The sequence below is a fragment of the Aureobasidium namibiae genome, assembly GCF_000721765.1.
Source record: "Aureobasidium namibiae CBS 147.97 unplaced genomic scaffold scaffold_5, whole genome shotgun sequence".
Classification (NCBI taxonomy): Eukaryota; Fungi; Ascomycota; class Dothideomycetes; order Dothideales; family Saccotheciaceae; genus Aureobasidium; species Aureobasidium namibiae.
Window position 1 is genome coordinate 1009980 of NW_013581204.1, and position 21025 is coordinate 1031004.

The 21025-nt window shown below is 51.0% G+C and overlaps 7 protein-coding genes across 7 annotated transcripts; 6 read left to right on the top strand and 1 right to left on the bottom strand.

The window, feature by feature from the left end:
* Nucleotides 1-294: 294 nt before the first annotated feature.
* On the top strand, nucleotides 295-1714 carry M436DRAFT_62470 (mitochondrial carrier; the record flags this gene model as incomplete). Its single annotated transcript, XM_013573730.1, has 8 exons — nucleotides 295-471; nucleotides 532-566; nucleotides 618-688; nucleotides 744-962; nucleotides 1012-1191; nucleotides 1241-1398; nucleotides 1451-1562; nucleotides 1614-1714. The coding sequence occupies 8 exons, from the start codon at nucleotides 295-297 to the stop codon at nucleotides 1712-1714; spliced, it is 1053 nt and encodes a 350-aa protein (XP_013429184.1).
* A 1354-nt stretch (nucleotides 1715-3068) lies between these two features.
* M436DRAFT_42779 (uncharacterized protein) lies at nucleotides 3069-6425 on the top strand (the record flags this gene model as incomplete). The annotated part of the gene is made up of 4 exons (XM_013573568.1): nucleotides 3069-4570; nucleotides 4640-4966; nucleotides 5348-5660; nucleotides 5871-6425. The coding sequence occupies 4 exons, from the start codon at nucleotides 3069-3071 to the stop codon at nucleotides 6423-6425; spliced, it is 2697 nt and encodes an 898-aa protein (XP_013429022.1).
* A 444-nt stretch (nucleotides 6426-6869) lies between these two features.
* M436DRAFT_42261 (RmlC-like cupin) lies at nucleotides 6870-7673 on the bottom strand (the record flags this gene model as incomplete). The annotated part of the gene is made up of 1 exon (XM_013573465.1): nucleotides 6870-7673. One exon carries the CDS (start codon nucleotides 7671-7673, stop codon nucleotides 6870-6872), a length of 804 nt encoding a protein of 267 aa, XP_013428919.1.
* Nucleotides 7674-9412: 1739 nt separating this feature from the next.
* M436DRAFT_31012 (uncharacterized protein) lies at nucleotides 9413-10093 on the top strand (the record flags this gene model as incomplete). The annotated part of the gene is made up of 1 exon (XM_013573410.1): nucleotides 9413-10093. A coding segment is annotated over one exon (681 nt), but the record flags the coding sequence as incomplete, so codon positions are not given.
* A 981-nt stretch (nucleotides 10094-11074) lies between these two features.
* M436DRAFT_62474 (uncharacterized protein) lies at nucleotides 11075-12757 on the top strand (the record flags this gene model as incomplete). The annotated part of the gene is made up of 3 exons (XM_013573731.1): nucleotides 11075-12088; nucleotides 12140-12232; nucleotides 12284-12757. 3 exons carry the CDS (start codon nucleotides 11075-11077, stop codon nucleotides 12755-12757), a joined length of 1581 nt encoding a protein of 526 aa, XP_013429185.1.
* A 3633-nt stretch (nucleotides 12758-16390) lies between these two features.
* M436DRAFT_62475 (uncharacterized protein) lies at nucleotides 16391-16991 on the top strand (the record flags this gene model as incomplete). Its single annotated transcript, XM_013573732.1, has 2 exons — nucleotides 16391-16402; nucleotides 16602-16991. The coding sequence occupies 2 exons, from the start codon at nucleotides 16391-16393 to the stop codon at nucleotides 16989-16991; spliced, it is 402 nt and encodes a 133-aa protein (XP_013429186.1).
* Nucleotides 16992-19228: 2237 nt separating this feature from the next.
* On the top strand, nucleotides 19229-21025 carry M436DRAFT_13792 (uncharacterized protein; the record flags this gene model as incomplete). Its single annotated transcript, XM_013573386.1, has 2 exons — nucleotides 19229-19376; nucleotides 19491-21025. Coding segments are annotated over 2 exons (1683 nt in total), but the record flags the coding sequence as incomplete, so codon positions are not given.

Genomic DNA, 21025 nt, shown 5'->3' on the forward strand with positions numbered 1-21025 from the left:
ACGGCGTGCCCGCTCGAATCGTCGTCCGAAGCTCGACTAGCGCCCGCTCCCCATAAATCTACGACTAGACCTCGCTCACGAGCGAACCCAGAGTCTCGTACGCCCTGCTGGAAGCCTGTAGAGTCTTGGAAGCCTGCCGAGAAGCACGTATACCGCTGCCTTGCTTAGTCGTCGGATCCGCCGAGAGCCAATGGAGCGCAGCTCGCCGCTGGTTCAAAAGCGCGCGAACTGAAAGACATTCTTGTCTTCAGCAACATTTCTACCGCGAACCACCCGCACCTCGCACCACCCAGTATGAGAGACTCCAACTCTGATTCGGAAAAGTCCCACAACGAGCAGCACACGCCCACTCAACCACCTAGGTTCGGCATTCTGGAGTATGAGGCTAGTGATGATGTCAAGAGATGGGCTAGAAAGTGGAAAACAGAATTGGCTTCTATGTCATCCAGCGTCCTCTCTACCTTTGTAGCGGTATGCTCAGTCGCATGATCTGGCTCTTGCTCTGCCTCGACACTGACGGGTCTTGTGCAGTTCCCTCTCGACTTTGCGAAAGTACGCATGCAATCGTGAGTAGGCGTCATGACTATCGTGCGCGCCACTACTGATCACTTCCCAAGATACGACACTCGCTTCCTCGCAACCGTAAAGGATGCTTACCAAGTCGAAGGCCTGCGTGGTTTCTGGAGAGGTATGTTTCCATGCTGTTGGGCATTGCCTCTACCTGTACTGAGCTCAATTTGCAGGTGTTGGTACGCCAATGGCCAGTGTCACACTGGTGCGCACCATCTCTTTCGGTCTGTATCAACGCTCTAAGCATGTGATTGATCACTACATGACCCAAATGACTGGCCAGTCGCCTCTTGACTTGGCCAACCAGAAAGGCCAATATCCTACTCTGTCGACTATCGCTTGTTTCAGTAGTGCTGGAGCAACCGCTGGCGCTGTCATTACATTCATCTCTTGTATGTTTATCTCGGCAGTCATCTCGAACAATTACTGACTTGAGCGAAGGTCCATTCGAGCTCATCAAGCTTAACGCGCAGCTTGCTGGAAAGATGAAGAGAGAGGCGAACCCTTCGGATCGCCCTCAACCAATCAGCGACCTTCGCACTGGTGCTTTCAGAACTGCCCAGCAGCTTATCCGTGACCGCGGCATTCGTGGCTTGTACTGCGGCTATCGGCTGCATCTTGGTGAGTATTGACAACATATGATCCTGGCATGTCCGACTACGACTAACAGAATGTTACACAGTCCGCGATACCATTGGCACGGCTATATATTTCGGCACCTATGAAACCGTCAAGCAGATCCTTTCGAACGCTCGCGGAAACGGACCTGCCGAACCTGGTGCCGTCGCTCTTGCTGGAGCAACTTGTGGCATCGTCAGTTGGGTATTGGTATGTTCAATGACAGATCAAGCGTTATATTCCGATGCTAATCGAGGTGCAGATCTACCCCATTGATGTCGTCAAGACTCAGTTCCAGAAGCGCCAGCTGGAAACAGGTCGCGCTCAAGTCTCGCGTCCCAACATCAAGTTCTTCCAGCCTGGATCATACAGAGGTAAGCCAATTCAAGCTACTTGCTCAAGCGCACCAACTGATGACAAGACAGGCCTCGGAGTCAGTGTCGGACGTTCGGCTCTTATCAACATGATCTTCTTCTCCTCATTCGAGCAGATCAAGAAGCGCATTAACAACGCGGGAGACATATAATTGAGTGTCTGAGAAATGTACATGTGAAGCGAGGCGTCATACGGGAAAGGGAGGATCATTTATTTACGCACGAAACGATTGCGCACGAAACATTGCATGGAAGGAGTTTTCGCTGGAGGGCACGAGGTGGTCAGAAACGACTACCTCAGAAGCGGCGTTATTCGGACACACGAGCTGTACTATACTAGGGACATTGCTGGATACGAGGGATGGAGAGAGAGAGATACGGTCATTGCTGAATTTCTAGGCATCGCTTTCTTTTTACTTCAACTATACATCGGAGATTATCTATTCAATTCACTACTATCTGACCGTTCAGTTGCTCGTGATACTCGGATATGCCAACGGTGGTTGCTACAGCTTGGAGATTGCACAATGCTATAAATCCCACAACGGCTCGATTAAACCTCGTGGTTGAGCGGCCGTCTGTTCGTTCCAGGACCTTGGCGAGACCTGACAACCGAGCATCATGTACAATAATTCGGTCCTACAGTTACGAGAAGTAACGAGTAATCTCAGATACATACTTATCGCTCTGCTCCAGAAACAAGAAAATATGTAGATGACACAACCGCCGAGTCCGAGAGGTGGCTGGTTCGGCTGCAAGCACGCGTCAAGAAAGCCGAGTCTCTTATCGTCATCAGAAAGAGTGGACACCCTCGTACTTGAACATAGCCTTTGCCTACGAACCTCAGCTTTGCGGGAATGACCGTCATAATGCCAGGATCCTGTCGAGTAGCGGAGACGGTGGAATAAATCGAGTGCTGGGGCAGGTTGGAGGGCCAGAAGCTAGCGAAAGAAGGGTTCGGATTTGGGGGGTTGCTCTGGCAACATGGGTTGACAAACTTTGTCCAGGGTGCAAAAAGGTGCCACACTTTGTCAAAGGAGCTGTGGCTGCCAATTTATCCAAGCATGCCTCTTCACTGCTTGCTGCTCGGCGACGGGTCAATATAATCAGGGCCTAGACGTTGGTATCGAACGGTGGCTGGTGCCTCTCGTCTACTACGTGGGAGTGGATACCCACCCATGTTGCGTGACGAGCTTTGTTTACTCTGAGGACCGGAATGACCGGGCGGTCGCATCTGGGTGGCCCTTGTTCAGCTGCAGAAGAGCCCTGTGGCCCTCGATTGATTGGGTTTCTTCCTTTGTCTTGTCCCCAGCCATCTATTTACCTCCAAGGTACCTACCTAGCCACTTCTTGTCTCGCCCTGACACTACTATCTCGCCCTTCCGCGTCCGCTCGTTCTGTGGAATTATTGCGTCCGCGACCAAACTACCGAGACAAGCGGCCATCACGACTCTGACAATGTATACGGATTGAGGGATCTGAGTTGTGATACACTGTCTCGAAAACATGTCAAGACCGGCCCTTCCGAGGCATATAGCCGGACTTCTTGCCCTCGCAGTCGCCCAAGTCTCAGCACTGGATCTACCATACAACCCGACACATATCGTAATACCTGAGCAGAACGACCAAGACGACCAAACAGTATCCTACGCATATATCCTACAACCGAATGCCAATGGCCAAACCAGTCTACTTTCGCTCGATCTCACCAGATCGCTCCAGGCTTCAAAACTCTCCTTGACGACGCTATACAACTCGCTACCATTTCTGTCAGCGACATCAAATCGGGTATACACACCACTAAAGGGAAGCGAACAGAACATTACTGTCGTTGCTGGCGACTGCTCTACAAGTGGCGATGCTCCTGAAGTGTGGACCTTCATCCCGGCTACAAATGGCAAGAATGGCAACGGAACATGGTTACAAAGCACACCCGCAGCAGCTGCAAAGAACAAGGTCCACGGTCCCGACTTTCTGAGCTCAGGTATCGCATTTTCCGACTTGGCCAAGGGTAATGCTTCGACGACAAGTTTGTATGTGTTCGGAGGAATGTGTCCGCTGGCCAACGCTACCGACGAGACCTGGATGTCTGCAGCAAACTACACTAACCAGATGATGACTTTCTCTCCGGAATTGGACAGCTCGAAGCAAGTCGCTTATACTCCTGCCTTTCTGTCCAGCAAAGGTCCACCTGTCGCTGAGGCTGGCTTCAGTATGACTCCCTTGGCCCCTGCATTCTCAGATAACTCCAGCAGCACTCAAAGCGCGCGTCAGAGTTTCGTACTGGTTGGAGGCCACACTGGAGCTGCTTTCATCAACATGTCGTCCGTAGCTCTGTTTTCCCTCCCCGAAGAAACCTGGACCTATCAGCCCGTGGATCAACCTTCAGCAGCAAATACGGATCTCGCAGTCAGAGGGGCCATCACGGCCGTCGAGCCAAGATCAGGACATACTGCAGTATTGACTGAGGATGGCAAGAGCTTGATTCTGTTTGGTGGATGGGTTGGGGATGTCACAAATGCTGCCTCGCCTCAGTTGGCCGTGCTGGAACTCGGTTCAGGCTATGGAGGCGATGGAGATTGGGAGTGGTCGGTACCTCTCCAAACAGCTTCTGGTCTGTCTGGAGCAGGTATATACGGACACGGCGCAGCCATGCTTCCTGGTGGAGTCATGATGATTATGGGTGGCTACAACATTCCCACAACATCATCCAAGCGTTTCCTGCGTCGGTCGACGTCTACGTCCAACTCGCAAAATCTCTTCTACAACGTCACCTCGAGAACTTGGATACAATCTTACAGTCCACCTCCAGCAGTCACATCAGACAGTGGTTCGTCAGCACAAGACCAACGAAAAGGTGCGCTCACTACAACATCTCAGAAAGCAGGTCTTGGTGTCGGTCTGACGATTGGGGCCATCGCGGTCGGTCTCCTGATCATCTTCTACTTCTGGTACAAGCGTCATCTCAAACGAAGACGGGATGCTCGCGAGAGTGACAGAGAACGTCTGTACAAGCAGGGAGGAAATGGCTACGAGCAAGCTTGGTTCGGCAATACCAACTATGAGCCTTATCGTAGCAGCACCACTTACGAGCCCTACAACGCGGATTACGCAGCTGGTGGAGTCTGGCAAGAGAAGGATGAGGATATGCATGATGGTTTCACGACCTGGACGCCTAATGGAGTCGAACAGAGTCCCGCGCAGATGAAAGAAGGAAATCGCGAGGTCGAGAGATCTGGTGTATCGATCAATGCTCCGAGCCCGACACGAGGTCTCCGAAAGAACGGCCTCACTCGCAGCCAGTACCAGTACCATGCCGCTCCTCGCTACGACGATGGCAGGATCAGCAAGGCCAGTGGCAACATCCATCCTATCCAGGAAAGAGATGAAGAGGAGGAGAGGTTGTCTTCTAGGCATAGCAACCGCTCATTCAGAGGGCTCGGGAACATGATCGGACTGAAGAGCAACGAGCAAGATCCTTTCAAAGATCCTCTTCCTAACCCTCTTCGCAGCCATCCGGTCACTCCAGAGCTCGGCTCTACGGTAGAAGGCTCTAATGGCTCTCCCATCCATAGGCAGCCCACAAACACTAGTGTGATGACGAGCACAACGAACGGTACAGATCAGGTCAGCAGCTGGATCAACCACTGGACCAACTCATATGCTGCATCTCTACGACGCACAATCTCTCCTTACCCGGTCAGCAGATCGAGTTCCCCTGATAAGATTGACGAAAGAACATCCTCTGGCTTGAGCGAAGATTCCGATCGTTCTGGCCTGTCGAGTCACGGTCGCTCTGTTGCCAGAACATCTTCGACTCGCTCAGGATTGTTCTTCGGTTTGTCAGGTCATCCATCGATCACGCCATCGCAAGCACCCAGCGCATCTGTAATGTCACGCAGTCTGTCTCCTGCATATTGGGAGAACAGACCCAAGCAGACTAACAGCTTGCATCCACCTAGCCTGCGTCCTGGTCTAGATAGAGCACCTGACTCTTCATCAACTCAGTGCACGACATTTGGTCAACTGATTGCTGAAAGCGAAGTGCTTCTTGGACCTGCGCCCAACAACCAACCCACAGCGCCGCTGAATCCTAGGGTGCGACCAACCTCGACAGAAATTATAGCAGCTGCCGTTGGAAAGACACCTCCTCTTCCACCTCGCCGTCGTGGCTGGATGGGCAGTATCCGTCAAGTGTTCAGCGGCGATCGCAGCATGAGCGCCTCGCACGCTCAACGACGTGTTGGTGCTCCCATGGTGCCGCTCGTCAGTCAGCAATACCGCGATCGCAGCAACAGTCCTGTCAAGGGCCACACTCGCGCAGGATCATCCATGTCGGCTTCCGCTCCCCGCCGTGCGGCTAGTGACAGTTCACAATTCCTAGGCACCAGACGTGGTCCGCGTGACTGGGAAGGCGACGAGAATGATCCTCGCTGGCAACCCTACCGCGATGACCCTGATACCGGCGACTGGGGCGATGTCCCCGAAACCACAACCTCAAAAGCGGAAGCTGAGAAACAGACACCAGAAGACGAACGTGAGGACTGGGACGTCGAAGAGGCAGCTGCCAACCGTGATATCCAAGTCATGTTCACAGTTCCTAAAGCTCGTCTGCGTGTCGTCAACGCAGATGTTGACAAGGCTAGTTTGAGAAGCATTAGCGATGGCGCCAAGAGCATTCGTGCTAGACAGCTTCTCAAAGAACAAGAGGAGGGAAAGGACAAGGAAGAGGCGACTGAAACAGGTGCTGCTCAACGCAAGCCGTCGAACTACGGTATCCAGATCCAGGATTGGGAACGAGAAGCTCTCGAGAAGAGGGATGCTGAAGAAGAGGAAAAAGTGGAAACGAGCAAGAAGGTCTAAGTTTTGAAATGTTTATGACGATAGGAGAGGTTTGTGAATATACTTTGGGGGATGGCCTTTTTTGACTATATTTATACTAGGCAAGGCGTTCTTCTTTTCTTGAGGGAGGTTTTCTGAGTTTTCTCTTCTTCTCTGAACAGCCGATTGCGAAGGATATCGAGCTCGGGGGTTTTTTGTTCATGAGTTTCTGATGTTGCTTACATCACGCCTTCTCTTCTTTTTCTATGTGGAGATTATTGATTAGATTTATCTTTGCTTACGATTGATGTATTTTCTTCTCTCGCTTTGCTCTCCCACATGTTGGTCTTTGATATAATAATGACTCGATGAATCTTGTGTGTGCGAGTGCCAAAAGCAAGCATAAAGCAGTGGTCAAGTAAGTCTAATGCGAAGGTATACCTTATGAATGGGCTGAGGCCAAAGCTATATACACCTTTGTTCGTTTTACAGCCCCATATCGAAGAGCAAAAACTCAGCGGGCTTGTCGCCAACACTCTCGACCTCGATCTTTCCCGGTCCGGTAGCATTGATAATATACGCACCATCACCCTCACCCAACTCGACATTTCCGACCTTGATCTTTGCGCCACCGGTCTTTGGCTGCGTTCTGCCACTCATGACCAAATGCACGAATACATTTCTCTTTCCCTCCGCCACGATATCGTGAGTGACGCTCTTGCCCGGGCTTAGGATACTAGCATCCATGCTCAAATCCGCATGCAGAGGGATAGGTTGATCTTGTGCGTCTGCTCCACTGTGGCGTTTGACATCCTCCATGATCCTGACGAGTTTATTTTCCTTCATCTCATCCGTGAATTTTCTGGTTACGTAGGATGGTTGCAGGCCTTTCGTGTACGGCTTTGCCCAAATCTGCAAAAAATGCACGTCTTCGTCCTTTTTGCGGTTGTACTCTGAATGCCTGATCCCCGTGCCTGCAGAGGTAAACTGTACTTCTCCGCGCTTCAGGTTTTCGAGGTTTCCCATCGAGTCTTTGTGTTCGAGTTCGCCGCGGACGATGTAGCTCCAGATGAGAAATTCGGCGTGCGAGTGCGTGCCAAAGCCCGTGCCGCGCTCTACGCGGTCTTCGTTGATCACGCGGAGGGGACCGAAAGATTCGTGGGAAGGGTCGTAGTAGGAGGCGAAGGAGAAGGTGTGGAAGGTGTAGAGCCAGCCGTGGTCGGCGTGGCCGCGGTGGTTCCAAGGTCGCTTTGTGATTTTTAGGGAAGAAGAGGGGGTGGTGGAAGACATGGTGCGTGTGATTGATGAGGTGTGTTTTGGGGCAGCGGAGAAGATTGTTGAGAGGGTTGTTCGGAGGGGTGTGAAGATAGCCAGGGTGATTGCTGCTATGCCGATGAGAAGGGCGAGGGTTTTGAAATTGGTTGTTGGTGGAGGAGATTGTATGGTTTTGGAGTCTGAAGGTTGAGAAGACATGCAGAGATATGATGAGTTGGAAAGATACTTATATTGAATGGGACGTTTCTGATTATGATATTTATTCTACGGCTTCCATGCCGAAGGTTTGTCATGCCGTTGTCTGGCTCTGAAATTCAGGTTAAGTGGGGCTAACTTGCTGTGCTGACATGGAGCATAGTGTAGATTCTAATTGGTCAAGAACTCGAGCACGCTGACTTGAGTCGCTTTGCTTGTCTTAACGAACGTCTCGAGCAGACTTATGTCAACATTCATATCCTTGATATCTGGCTATTGTCCGCTGGTGAGTGTATAAGCTTAGTACTTCGCGAGCGAGTAGTGTCCGTGTATGAACTTCCGTATAGAATGACATAGAACTGATGGTGGTTTGCAATGGTTGATGATCATGTCTTGTTACGAAGCAAATCTAACCTAATTTGCGTCGTAGTTCGTCTTTTCGGCCTGCTCGGTTCTGTCCTATATGTTTGAACCTGTTGACGATGGTGAAGCGCCCTGAACATATGAACTCCAAGGTCGGTGTCATTTGTATTCTGCGGTTTGAGTGTTGTTCCAACGCCATTGCACGGTTTCAGCACGTCCTCGAGAACATTGTCATTCGAAAGTACAAAATCAGAATTATCTCTTCACACGTATACCGCCGCACGTCCAAGAGTCGTATCGTTATACATGACATGCCACCGAGCCCAGATTTGTATATAATAGTCATTATTAGTCAGAGGGAAAGATGTGAGAGATGAATCAATGCTGTCGAGCCTTGTATAGGGGACGACCCTGTCTGTATGACGTCGATGCTGTTGTCCAGATCTTTCGATAGCATGTCTGTAAGACTGAGTCTAAGTACCGTATAGTCACGAAACCTAGTGAGATACTTACAGAATGCTGTTAGAACTGATCTCAGCCAAAACACTCGTCTTCACAGAGACAGAGGATGAATGCGTACTCGAGCAAGGAGTGGTATCGGGGATTACGGAGATTGCTCCTTGAGAGGCAGTTGAAGACCGAGCCGGAGCTGGAGACCACATGATTCATCACGCAATGTGACACCCCTAACCCCTCATCTATCTGTATACTAGACTTCCAAACTGTAAGAGCACACAACACAACAATATAGTCGTAACATGAAAATCATTCAGCAGCAAGCGACTCCTCCACCAGAGAAGAGCGGCCCATCAAAGAAGGCATCGCTTCATCACCCCGCAATCTCCCAGCCACCAAGAAGTTACCAACCACCTATGATATCAACAATCTCCCAATTCGATCAACTCCCCTTGGAACTATTGACAATCATCGCGTATGAGGTCGAAAAACGTGGCCATGATGCTACGAAATCATTACGATGTGTTTCTAAGACGTGTGCCGATCTTTGTACTGGTCTGGTCTTTCGCAGTTCAACACTACTGCTGAGGCAGAAGAGTATCAACAACTTGAGGAATTTGCTCGAAAAACCGGATTTGTGTTCCGCGGTGACGCAGCTCACCATCGATACAGCCGAGTACACGGATACATGCATGGACACGTACGACTGGGAGTACCGCGATGAAGAGTTGTTGCAGTCCTTTTTAGCCGTGCTGAAGAAGCTGGGACGACTTCGAAATTTGCGTTCCGTGACACTAAAATGCAGCAGCGAATGTGTCGGCCCCCAGCAAAGACGACATTGGTGGGCGAGAAACGTACCGGAGAGTATCAAGTTCAGGACAGATGTGCTGCAGAGTCTGTTCGCTGGCTTGAACGCCAATCATGCGACGTCGAAGCTGGAGCATCTCTGTGTCGAGAATCTGCAAGGTTGCGGAAATGAGGTAGTGGCTCGTTCTAGAGACTTCAAATCGGTCATGTCGCGCATCCGCAAATTGGAGCTTCAGGTTACCACTGAAGATGTCGATGGCGATGGATCCTTGCCTGCAAACCTCGGTAAGAAGGAACTTCATTCATTCTTCGGACATCGGCTTGTGCAAGAGTGGCTCGATCCGATTCGCGACAACTTGACACATCTGAAGCTCTATGCACGAGACATATATTTTGGGTACATGCCAAAGTGTCGTCTGCCCATCTTCTCAAATCTGCGGTCTTTGATGCTTGGAGGAATGAGTTTTAGCCACAATGAACAACTTACTTGGATCTTGGCACACTGCAATACTCTTGAAGAGCTTGTCCTGGACAATTGCCCTATTGTTATTGGCGTGCGCATACCGTCCACGCTGGACTCGGACAACTACCCTATTGAGCCTTTGTTCAACTCAAGCACTACAGGATCGATTCTTGCACCATCGAGCTTTTTGTACCCAGCACGATGGCATGACTACTTCTCTTCTTTCGCGACTGGACTGGTCAAATTACGCTCTATACACTGCGGCTTTGGCGATTGGTATGACAACTCGGCGTTTTCGAGTTCAAAAGAGCTTGGTATTGGACTTTGGGCGCAAAGATATCGGATTCTGGACGATGGTGAATGGCGAAGGCCACCATTCGAGAACGGATCTTATGACGGCAGCTGGAATGATCCTCCGATGTACCCCGACTGTACGGACGAAGACTGGATTGCGTTGTGTGAGGTGAAGACTGCAATCGCCTCGAGAACCAGTGGTTGAGCAGATTTTCTTGTGCCTCAAACTTGTGTCGAAGACATCAGAAAGTGATCAACATCAGTCATACGCAAAGGATGATCCTGTCCTTACAGTTTCCATATACTGGTCTATGGCATCGTTGATCAGTGATAGCTTGGATCAAACCTCAATCGCCTGTTGCGTCGCCGACGCCTCTCGACTGCCGGACGACATACCGTCGAAATGTGTTGGCACTGCCATCACTTTCACTCTCACACAGCGCAGTCTTCTCGACGTGTAGTAAGATGCGACAAACTCGTGGGGTGAAATTCAATAAACAAACGACTTCCTCCCCACGTGAGATTGAGAGATACAACACTTTATTCTCGAACCTTCTCCTTTTGCTCGCTATCAACATCTGGAGTGATTGCAAGGACACCGCGCATTCACAGTTCCGACGTCGTGCATCAACTGGATACCGGATCGAGTACTGACCGGACACTACATCAAAAGCTCGTCAGGCGCCGGAACATTCACTCTACATCAATAATCCGTCGTCGACATCGCGTCGCGCGCACTCGACACTCTGCGACAAAAACACTCTTCCTTCCTCCAAACAACTCTCTCCTCCTCCTGCTCTAACAATACTTGCGTTCAAGTTCCACTTCTATACGCAACATGAGCTCCTCCAAGTCCACTGCTCCTATGGTTGACGACTCTATGGCCAATGGCGCCAATACAGACCAGCCTGTCCAACAATCCCCGAACATGCCATCCAACAACGATCAGCAGCTCGATCTAGTGCCTTCTAACTTTAACTTCAATGCCATGTCGGGTGACCAAGAACACGGCACTTTGCCTGACTACTCTATGTTTGATGGCGGGTCGACATATGACTACACCAGCACCAACAACATGATCGGCGACGACATGGCCCTGAGCAATCATTTTCCTCGTGACTACCAGGAGGCCGCCGATGCGAAGACGCCTGGTTATCCCGGCTACAACTACCACTCGTCTCCAGCCCAAGTCGGCCACGAGTTCCAACCTTCTTATGGCGCTCAGGTGCCTTTCGAACCCTCGCTCAGCACTTACGAGGCAAAGACACCTTACGTCGCCTCCTACAGCTCGCCTCACCAGTCTCTCACTGCGAACTCCAACCAGATCTCGGATCTCAACCTTGACGTCGGCGGAAACAACCCTCAGCCTTCTGGCGGCTTGTTCTTCGGCGCTCAGCCACTCGTCGATTTCTCCTCCGGCCCTCAAGAAGCCGACTTCTTCCCCCTCGTCAGCCCTATGGACACAACATTCCCTCCTTCAGCACCTCCTACTCCCGCCACCCAGCCAGTCTCTACCAAGAAGGGTTCTACTCCTCGTAAAGCCAAGACCAAAGCTATGGCAGCCATAGTTGGTGAAGAAGCCAGCGAGGGCGAGGGCCGTCCACTCCTCACCTCTCGCGCTAAGGGAAAAGCTAAGGCGAAGACAACTACAGCCGGGGACGAGCACGGTGAACATGACGCCAATGCAGAGACCCCTGCTACTAGCTCCGCAAATAAGGGCAAGGGTCGTAAGGGAGCTGCCGCCGACAAGACCTCGACCAACACTCCTATCAAGAAGCTCAAGAAGAAGACTCCCAGGAAGAAGGTCGCAACTGATACATTGAACTCCATGGGCCACCAGCGCCTCCGTAAAGTAAGCCGTTTGTCTCATCTGACCCAAAATCTATACTGACACATCATCAAGGCAACTCAAGGTGGCATTGCCCAGACCAAGCCTATCCCTCACTCTTTCGACGAATGTGACGAGGCTGACCAGACCTTGATCACCATGCGCGAAGTGAGTCTCTGTCATCATCCTGACCGATCTTCCATCTGACATTTCATCCAGAGCGGTCACACCTGGGCCGAGTGCAAAGAACGCTACGCCGAGATGGAAGGCGTCGTCCACGGTGCCAGCACAATCCCCAACCGCTACGAGCGCCTCAAGACCGCCTTCATCAACATGCGCGACGAAGACAACCTCCGCCTCTTTGACGCCAAGAAGAAGATCGAAGAAGACTTTGACCAGAGAAAGTGGGCCTTGATTGCCGCAGAGATTACCAACGAGGGTGGTGACACCTACCACCCTCAAGACTTGAGACGTCGCTTCAAGCAGCTGATGGAGAAGAGCGGTTTCGATGCCGAAAGCTTGATGGCTAGAAAAGACAATGACTTCAAGGCCGAGGAAGCTGATGTGGATGATGAGGATTTAGAGGAAGGGCAGTATGATGCTTACGGAGGCGGCGAAGAGCAGTTCGAGTACCCTCAGATGGACATGGATGACGGGGATGATGATGGCGTTGGAGGCTCGTTTGCCTACTGATCAACACGACTCGATCGAAGAGGCCCGCAAGGGTTTGGTCTCGCATCGAGTCTCTTTCTCACTTTGAAGAGCGAATGCTAACGCTGCGAGCGGTTGCGTGGCGCTGTTGCTCTGTTGTAGTTGCATAGCAATCGATCAGGCCTAGATAAAGGCTGTATTCCATACCGTCTCTCTCCTCCAAAAAGCGAATATTCGCACGTTGCGAGTGTCATCAACGCGCCATGCGTCTCTTTGTAACTCTTGAAGCATATGCACGAACGACCAGGCCCATATCCTGCTGACTTCCGTACTTCCATATCTTTTCTAAGAAATGCATCTCACTAAACGTTTGCGAATGTATGCGGCGTGGTATCCTTGTTCCCATGACTTTCGTGGCGGTTGCGTGATCGAACAGGTCCGTTGTTGGATATCTCCTACACCACATTTCTTACAGAAAGAGTATACACCTGTACCTTTGCGAATGACAGCGCGTTGGTTTGTCTGAATCTTTATACTAGACAATGAAGTTCCTTGTGACTGTTTGTACTTCTCTGGCTGTCGTTGCTAGGTGTGGTATTGTCTGTCATCGTTGATGAAAGTGATAGGTTGTATGCTGTTTCGGTGTCTCACAACGACAATACTAAGACGTATGGTACTACCGAAAGGAGAGGTGATTTGCTGGATGATGAGATGATCCAGCGAAATAGTGAGTCTTGAGTATGCTTCTCTGGATGTTGCCGGAACTCGAACTTCTTTGTGCAATTCTATGGTACGTTCTTGGACCTGTCGATTCTGATGAGATTGCAAACACTATCTCAATTTCTTGGACTAATGGTACTAAGCACCATAGCATCATAGAAGTTGCACGATGGTTTTCCAAGTTCGAGGTTCTGCCCAGCGAGATGGATGTTCTGCCTTGTGTTTCTATGAATGTTATTGCATATCCAAACATCTTTATGCAGTGTAAACAAACTGTTTGACAGGAGATGACAACTACACACTTGCCGCCCACACGACTCAGTTGATCAACCTGTCCAAACAATATATTTACATATTGCAGCTGATCAAGTTTAATTTATTATGCTGGCTGCACTTCCGTCGTTCGCTGCTTTTGGAAATGTGTTGGCGGCACTTTCCTTTTGCGCCGACGCCGCTGCTGCCGCTGCTGCCCAAGGAAGGTTGGCCTGTCAAAAAACGTAGATGCTGCGGGAAAGGCAAAAGGAAAAAAAAAGGTGGCAGCCAGGCACACCCAAGAAATTTTGTTTGGGCGGAAAATATGCAGGGCAACTGTGATAGAAAAGAAGGGTGCGGGTATCGCCGAGGCAGGCCGACGACATGGCTTCTTCTCAACAAATCGATGCGACAATAAATACTTACCTGGAATCGATTTTGTATACTTCTATCTCTATCTTCAATTGCCGAAAGACGCGGGTACCGTAGAAATGGCTAGGTATATTAACGAATACGAGATTTCTCTCGTCTCACGTGGTGTGGTTTTGTTTGGTGGTGACTTTGGAAATTATGGTCGTGTGGTTTAATAATTTGACAGGCGCCATTTGCGGGCGAGTGTGGATGAGCGTTTTGCGTCATGAGTCGTGACACCAATGTACCTCTTTGCTGTGACCTCGACTCGTATAGACAAGGGGGTTTGCAGCGCGAAGTGCCGGTGAGGAGGGGATAAATCTTGATAGAGTTTCTTTTGCTTGATGGCACAGAGGTGCGTGCGCTTTGTAGATGGCGACACTTGTGTTTCATGTGTTGGTTGTGGAGAAGGTTGGTTGGAAGGGTGGATCTAGAGAAGCACGGTGGAAGGTTGGTTGTGGTGGAAAGAAGAAGGTAAACCGTAGATTGTTGTATTCTTTCGTCGGGATTTGCAGATGTGAGTTTCGGGAATATGATAGTGTGAGAGGTCAATGTGTTTCAGGGTTGGAGATCGACTTCAAAGGAGGTTCATGCGATGTAAGTTGGGATAGTATATTGGCATAGGAGGTTGTCTGCTGAGTTTGAGATGTCAGTCATTTGCAGTAGTAGGTGGAGGTAGAGGATGGTAGGGAAGCACTGCGTATTTCCCGTCACGATTGATTGCTACATCCCAGCTCTGAGACAACATGACAGCTCACATGTGGCAGACAAAGTAGGTAATGTCGGTGATTATACTGGGCTAAGGGTGCTCAATATTTTCTGGAGGGTTAGTTCAATCAACATGCAAAGCCTCTGGCGAACGAGCAACCTGGCGCAAGGAAAGTAAGCAAGATTGGACGTATGGATCACGATACGCTACTCCTTGATAATCATCAGGAGCTGTCGTTCGAAAAATCGCGCAGCGATAACGTCGGGCAGAGTGTTCACCCCTGATTTGATTTCATACGCTTGCCTAGACTGACCTCACGCGTAGAAGCGCGACAATGATGATGTTATGAAGTGCGTATCAAATCATGATCAAGTGAGACACTCGAAGTCGCCAGATTGCAACTTTGGAGGCTGGGCAAAGGATCAATGTACAAGGGAGAGAGAGGCTGGTTTGTTTTTATTTGAAGGCCGGCCGGTCACCTGGTCAAGGTGGACAGGCGACGGCTAGTCCAACGGCAGACTGACTTCGACATCGTGAGGCAGGGAGATACAAGAAGTAAACAACGAACCTGTTTGACTTACCGAGACACGAGGGCAGGTTAACCTTCCCCGGCATGTCTAGAACATGTTACTCAGATGTGACAACGTGAAAGTTGATGGATATCGTCGTGGGAGATGGACGTGTTTCTGAGCGGGTAAGGATAGACAGGGAGAAACATGCCAGACAGAGTTCAAAATCGTGTGCAAAGAGAAGATGAATCACCCAAAGGGTTGCTCCCGAGTCTCGGAAACAGCGTGCGGATGAGCTGACCGTGAGACCAAGACATACCTTCGCATCTAAGACAGAAATGCCTACTGGCTGTAACTGCTTGAGATTGTAGCCCTTGGTGACTCGAGCTAGAAACGGACAGCAGGAGAGAACACCAACCTCGCCGACTGTGCTTCGCACGTACAAGCGGATCTTTTCGAGCTGTGTCCCCGCTCTGCTTGAGACAAAGCGTTGCCTGATACGCTGCTCTTGGCTCGTCGTAGCGAAGTGCGACCGTTGGCGATCTTTTTGAATTCCTCGCGATGGTCACGAGTGAGTATTGGTTACAACGGTCGCTCGAAGAAAAGTATGGTAGATATCCGGGTGTGCCGTCGGGCACGACCGGCGCGTAAACGGGGTGGAGAGAGGCAGGATAAGAGAGATAGAGTTCTGGAAGCAAGGAGAAGAAGCATGAGGCTCGCGATGGTACCAACTCAGAATTGGAATGAGGAAACCATCATGATTACCTGGCTTATCCGAGGATATGCACTGGCCTGATTTCGGCAGTAGGTCAATCGTCCATCTCTGCTGAAAGCTGGTGTCCTCCTTACCAAGAAACAAGACCAGTGGGGTTGCTGGCAGTATTACTTTTGCCCAGGTGCCGTTGGATAAATAGCTAGCAACAAGATTGCTGAGACAGATACTCCACGGGCAGGATCAAGACCATTTGATCGGGCGCTACAATCGCGGCTTGTCCGAGAAGTAGGTATGAGTACACGATCAGAATCCTTGTACTTCCAGGAGTCACCAACCTGATTCGGAAAGGAGTGGCCAGAATGAAAATCGTTGTACGTATAGTGGAGCAGTAACAGACTCCGTTGGCCAGAAGTCAGTAGCCTATATGGTATACGCGTGACTGATCAAAAAAGTCCTCACGTTTTCTCAGCACAGCATGACAGGAATTGCCATACACGTATTGAAAAAGAGGGCCATTCCTGAATAGAGTCGCTCAGATTCCATAGTAGCTGTCGAATAGTTGCAATATAGGTATTGGCGCAAACGTGTGCAGTGGAAGATGTCGTGCAGGACGCCAATGAACCCGACGGTAGGGCACTCGGCACCGTTTTCATGTCAGACGTTGCGATAACGCAGCAACGGTGGTATCGATATTGGCTCTCGAGTAGAAGCAGAAAGGAAGCAGCAGAAGGACGGGCGTTCGAACCTATCACCAATATCGATAAAGGGATTGCAACGGTCATTCTTGGTGCTATCGAAGGCCGTTTGGCGCATACAATGACCGTTGTAATTGCGAAACAAGTGCGCGCGATTCATGGAGGGCTGGGTGCAATTCGGCGTTTGCGAGGCACTCTCGATGGCCTTGCAAGAGCGAGCGTCTGTTTGCGAGTGCTCATGGTTGGGAAACGAGAAAGGAAATAAGAAAGGAGAAGTTCGTGTAAAGTTGCGATCGGCCAAGATGACAGAGGAGCCCAATGCGCGCCATCTTGCTTACGTCGCAGGCACATTTTGCTGCAGTCGACGGTTGAAATTTGAATTTGTGGAGATACCAACTAGAAAGGACCGGGAAGACGAAGCGGTCGATCTCGTCCCGTTTGGGACGCTATAGAGTAGATCGGCGCCGAAGCGGCAAAGCTACCGCTACACAGCCTCTGGCACCAAACCTCTTCCATCTGCAATTCTCCTTGCTGAGTGCTTGGCCAGTGTCAGAGGCAAGGGTCAGAGAAAAAAGCACTCAGGGTTCTCTGCGGCCGTCGAACCGTGCAGATCGCTGTATGCAGGAACCAGCACATCTACAACATCTGTTTCCCAGTTTTCTGTCGTCGCCGCTGATCGGGGTGTGCAGAAGACGCTCCAGCGGCCGCGTCAAGCAAGGTCCACTCGAATTGTCAATTGCGCTGCGCTGCGCAACGCTACCTGTCAAGGTTAGGATGCTTCTTCGGCCAAGAGAAGGCCTTTACTTTCGAGGCCCGGCCAGTGCCGTTTGACCGCCGAAGAAGGCCGTCTGATAGCTGATGACCAGAGCGCGCGGCCGTTGGACGCTCGCGTCCGAGAATGGCCGAGGGTCGTGTCGACAGCCAACGCGGTCGTCCTTTTCTGAGCGATTGCGAAAGGCAGTTGCAGCTTTTTTCGAGCAGACCGTTGACAGGTCCAAACCGTCGTGATAAAGTTGCTTAAGGTTTCTGTTCAAATGCAAGGGCAGACCGGCGCACCGGCGCGCAAGCCTAGGACCCGGAATAGGCGGCGCCCACAGGAACCCGTGCTGCTTCTCCTCCCTGCTGGCTCTAGCGTTCCATCTGTCACCGGTTAGAACGATTTGCGGGAGCTGCTCCAAGCTCCCCGTCATCCACTCAGCGGTCGATGATGCGCTCCAATGGCTTCCACAAAATGCACTGATACCGTTCGGTGCCCTTCTTTTTAACATATCATGATCCCTCCTCTCCGCCTAAACCCTCCTCCTCTCCACCCGACTCGCTGCCTCTCACCCCCAGCATCCCAGGACCCGGCGAAGGGAGGACACACTCTCACTAACACCGCAGCAGCCTCTCTCTGTCTCCACATATCTCAAGAGAGTCACGCCCCACGCTGTCAACCAACATTTTCTCAAATCGCACCTACCTGCCTTTTGCGAGACCTGTTGAAACACCTTGATTCAGATTCGGATCACGGCTGCGTGCATAGCGACTCAATCATCCATACTTTCAGCTGCTTCCTATTCAACCTTGCATATACTTGGACCGGCCAGCATTTAGCCAATAATCTATCGACCCAAGACATCAAACTAATACACCCACCACTGTCTTCATCTTGCGCATCTACTGTCGCACATAATACCAAAGGACCGGATCCACTCAGCCTCTACTTGAAATAATGTGAGTGCCATCCTGGCTGTCGGGACATGGTTCTTCAACCTCCTTGCATGCTTGCAACGGTCCCGACAGACTTGATCAATCGTCCAAAAAAGCTAATCGCAGGCAAGCCTAGACTTAATATTCATCGTGCCATCCGGTTCACTCCAGCTCGACCATCTCTTTGTCCACGCGAAACGATAGTCAGTATTTCCCTTTTCTCCCAGAAGGCACCAGGTCTTGCTTCATCACACATTGTCTTGAATCATTGCCCAACATCGTCAAAGTCGGAACGGGAACTTACCTTAGCCGTGTATCCAGAGCCTTGGGTCCATCATCGGAAGACACCTGCAATCTCCTGCGAACGCCCTCGCCGAGTATTATCATCGACAATCCTCCCAACTTCAGCTGGACTGTCTCTTTTGATAACTCCACAGCAAGACCTGGCTGGATCTACAGACGACATCTTGTTTTTGGCTCGTATATCCATTAATCATCAAGCATCAAATTTCGCGCGTGCAAGCCATCGACGGGTTCTTGCTTCATCACTCCAGCAAAAGCGTTCGTCAGGTTTCTGAATCCCAGCCCACCTGACGCAAGTCGACCATCGTCGCGGTGTGCATTCTTGAGGTCGCTCCGTGCCTCGTTTTGACTCTCTTCTCCGCTACTTTGCAAACCTGGCGGTCAGCACTCTTATGCGCCTTCAGGTTCGTCGACCATCTCTTCTTTCTCAATTATTCTTGCCTTAGCATCTTATCCTGACCTTCATTCCTTTCCTTGCAGACACCACCGCAACTGAGCAGTGCGCCTGTCATCGTCGACGACGAATCAGCCATCCCAGAGTCAGTCATCATTGCCTGTCAGGAGGCCCAAAAGGGTGGCCTCCTGGCCTCTTCGAACTACGGAAATCTTCTCGCATCGATGTCGGGTTACGAAAAACCCCCTTCTTATGGCTACGGTATGTTATTGATTGTTATTGGTGCTTCCAAGAAAGACTCTCGGCCGCTCAACGGATCTACCCGAGGTCGCGAGGCTTCATTATGGCTCAGATGACTGACAACTACCGGACTAGGCTACGGCATTGCCACACGACCTGATCAGGCACCCGGCTACCCTGCATACAACCAATCATCATATGGTCTCTCATACTCAAATTCACACGCGCAGGTCCCATCTGGCCTCCCTGATGCTGCCCAGATTCCCTTGCTCACCGAAGAGTCGTACCAATCTCATGACTCGTCCTATGCTCAACAGAATGCACCCGCGTATCCTTCGTACATGGCTGCTGGATCCCGTACCTTGCCTGAAATCGTCTCTTTGACGCCACAGCGAGGCCCTGCAGGAGGTAGAACCATCATCTACATGAACGCCACCGAGGACCTGGAAAGCAACGGAGTCTCTTTCATTGTGTCCTTCGGTACCAAGCGCTGCGAAGGTCGTCTTACCACTCTGCCCGGCTCAGGTCAGATTTCAAACTTTGCCATTCTCGTTGACGTCCCCGCATTCGAGGCTACTGCATCATCAAGTACAGCAGTCACCGTCTTCCTAGAGATGATAGACAGTAATAAGCAAGCCCTGAATGTGCCTGTCGAGGTTGGCCAATACACCTACACGGATGCGACACCCTACGCCATTTCGAGTCCATCGCAAGGCGGCATGCGCAAGAGAAAGATGTCAGAAGATGCTCAGTCGCCAAACAAGCGTCCTTCTTCGCAAAACCTCCGTGACTCCCCCCTTCATAACCCTGCCGACGTCAAGTACTCGCCGCCTTCGTCCAACATGGTCGACCCATATTCTTCCCGTCCCCAGACAGCTTCCAGCGCCATCTCCTACGCTCGCAGTTTCAACGCTCCTGCACCTGCTCAGTACTCGCAGACACTGCAGCAAGCTCCAACATACAGAATCGCTCCCACTTCGATCGGCATGCCTCAACCGCAGCCTTTCAACTCGTATCCCTCGACATATATGACCAGTGATCGAGCAGCACCCACTGCGCAAGTCACCAATGTCTCGTCCAGCGGCGCGAACCCACCTCTCATTCGTACCACTGCTTTGCAGCCGTCGCCTACTGGCATGTCGCCGAGTCAGCCATTCAACCCATATGCCATGTACCCTTCCAACATCAAAGCTGTTCTCAAGCTGGAGGGCGACCTGAATGGCATGGCCAACGACTGGACTCCAGACGAGGTTTCGGCAAGACGTCGCATTGTACGCTTCCGCCGCAGTCAGAATGGTAGTATCATTTCTGCATCCTTCCAGCCCGTCACACCCGAGGAACATGCACAAGCGCCTGGCTGCATCTACGTCAACTGCATTTGGTGGGAAGAGGAAAACGGCTGCTACATCACAAGTGTCGACACCATTCAGCTCTTGGAGTCGCTGGTCGCTGTTCGCTTCACCGTCGAAGAGAAGAACCGCATTCGTCGCAACCTCGAAGGTTTCAGACCTCAGACAGTGTCCAAGACCAAGACCAAGTGCGAGGAGTTCTTCAAGATCATCATGGGATTCCCGAGTCCCAAGCCTCGCAACATCGAGAAGGACGTCAAGGTCTTCCCTTGGAGAATTCTTGCAGGCGCCCTCAAGAAGATCATTGGCAAATATGTAAGT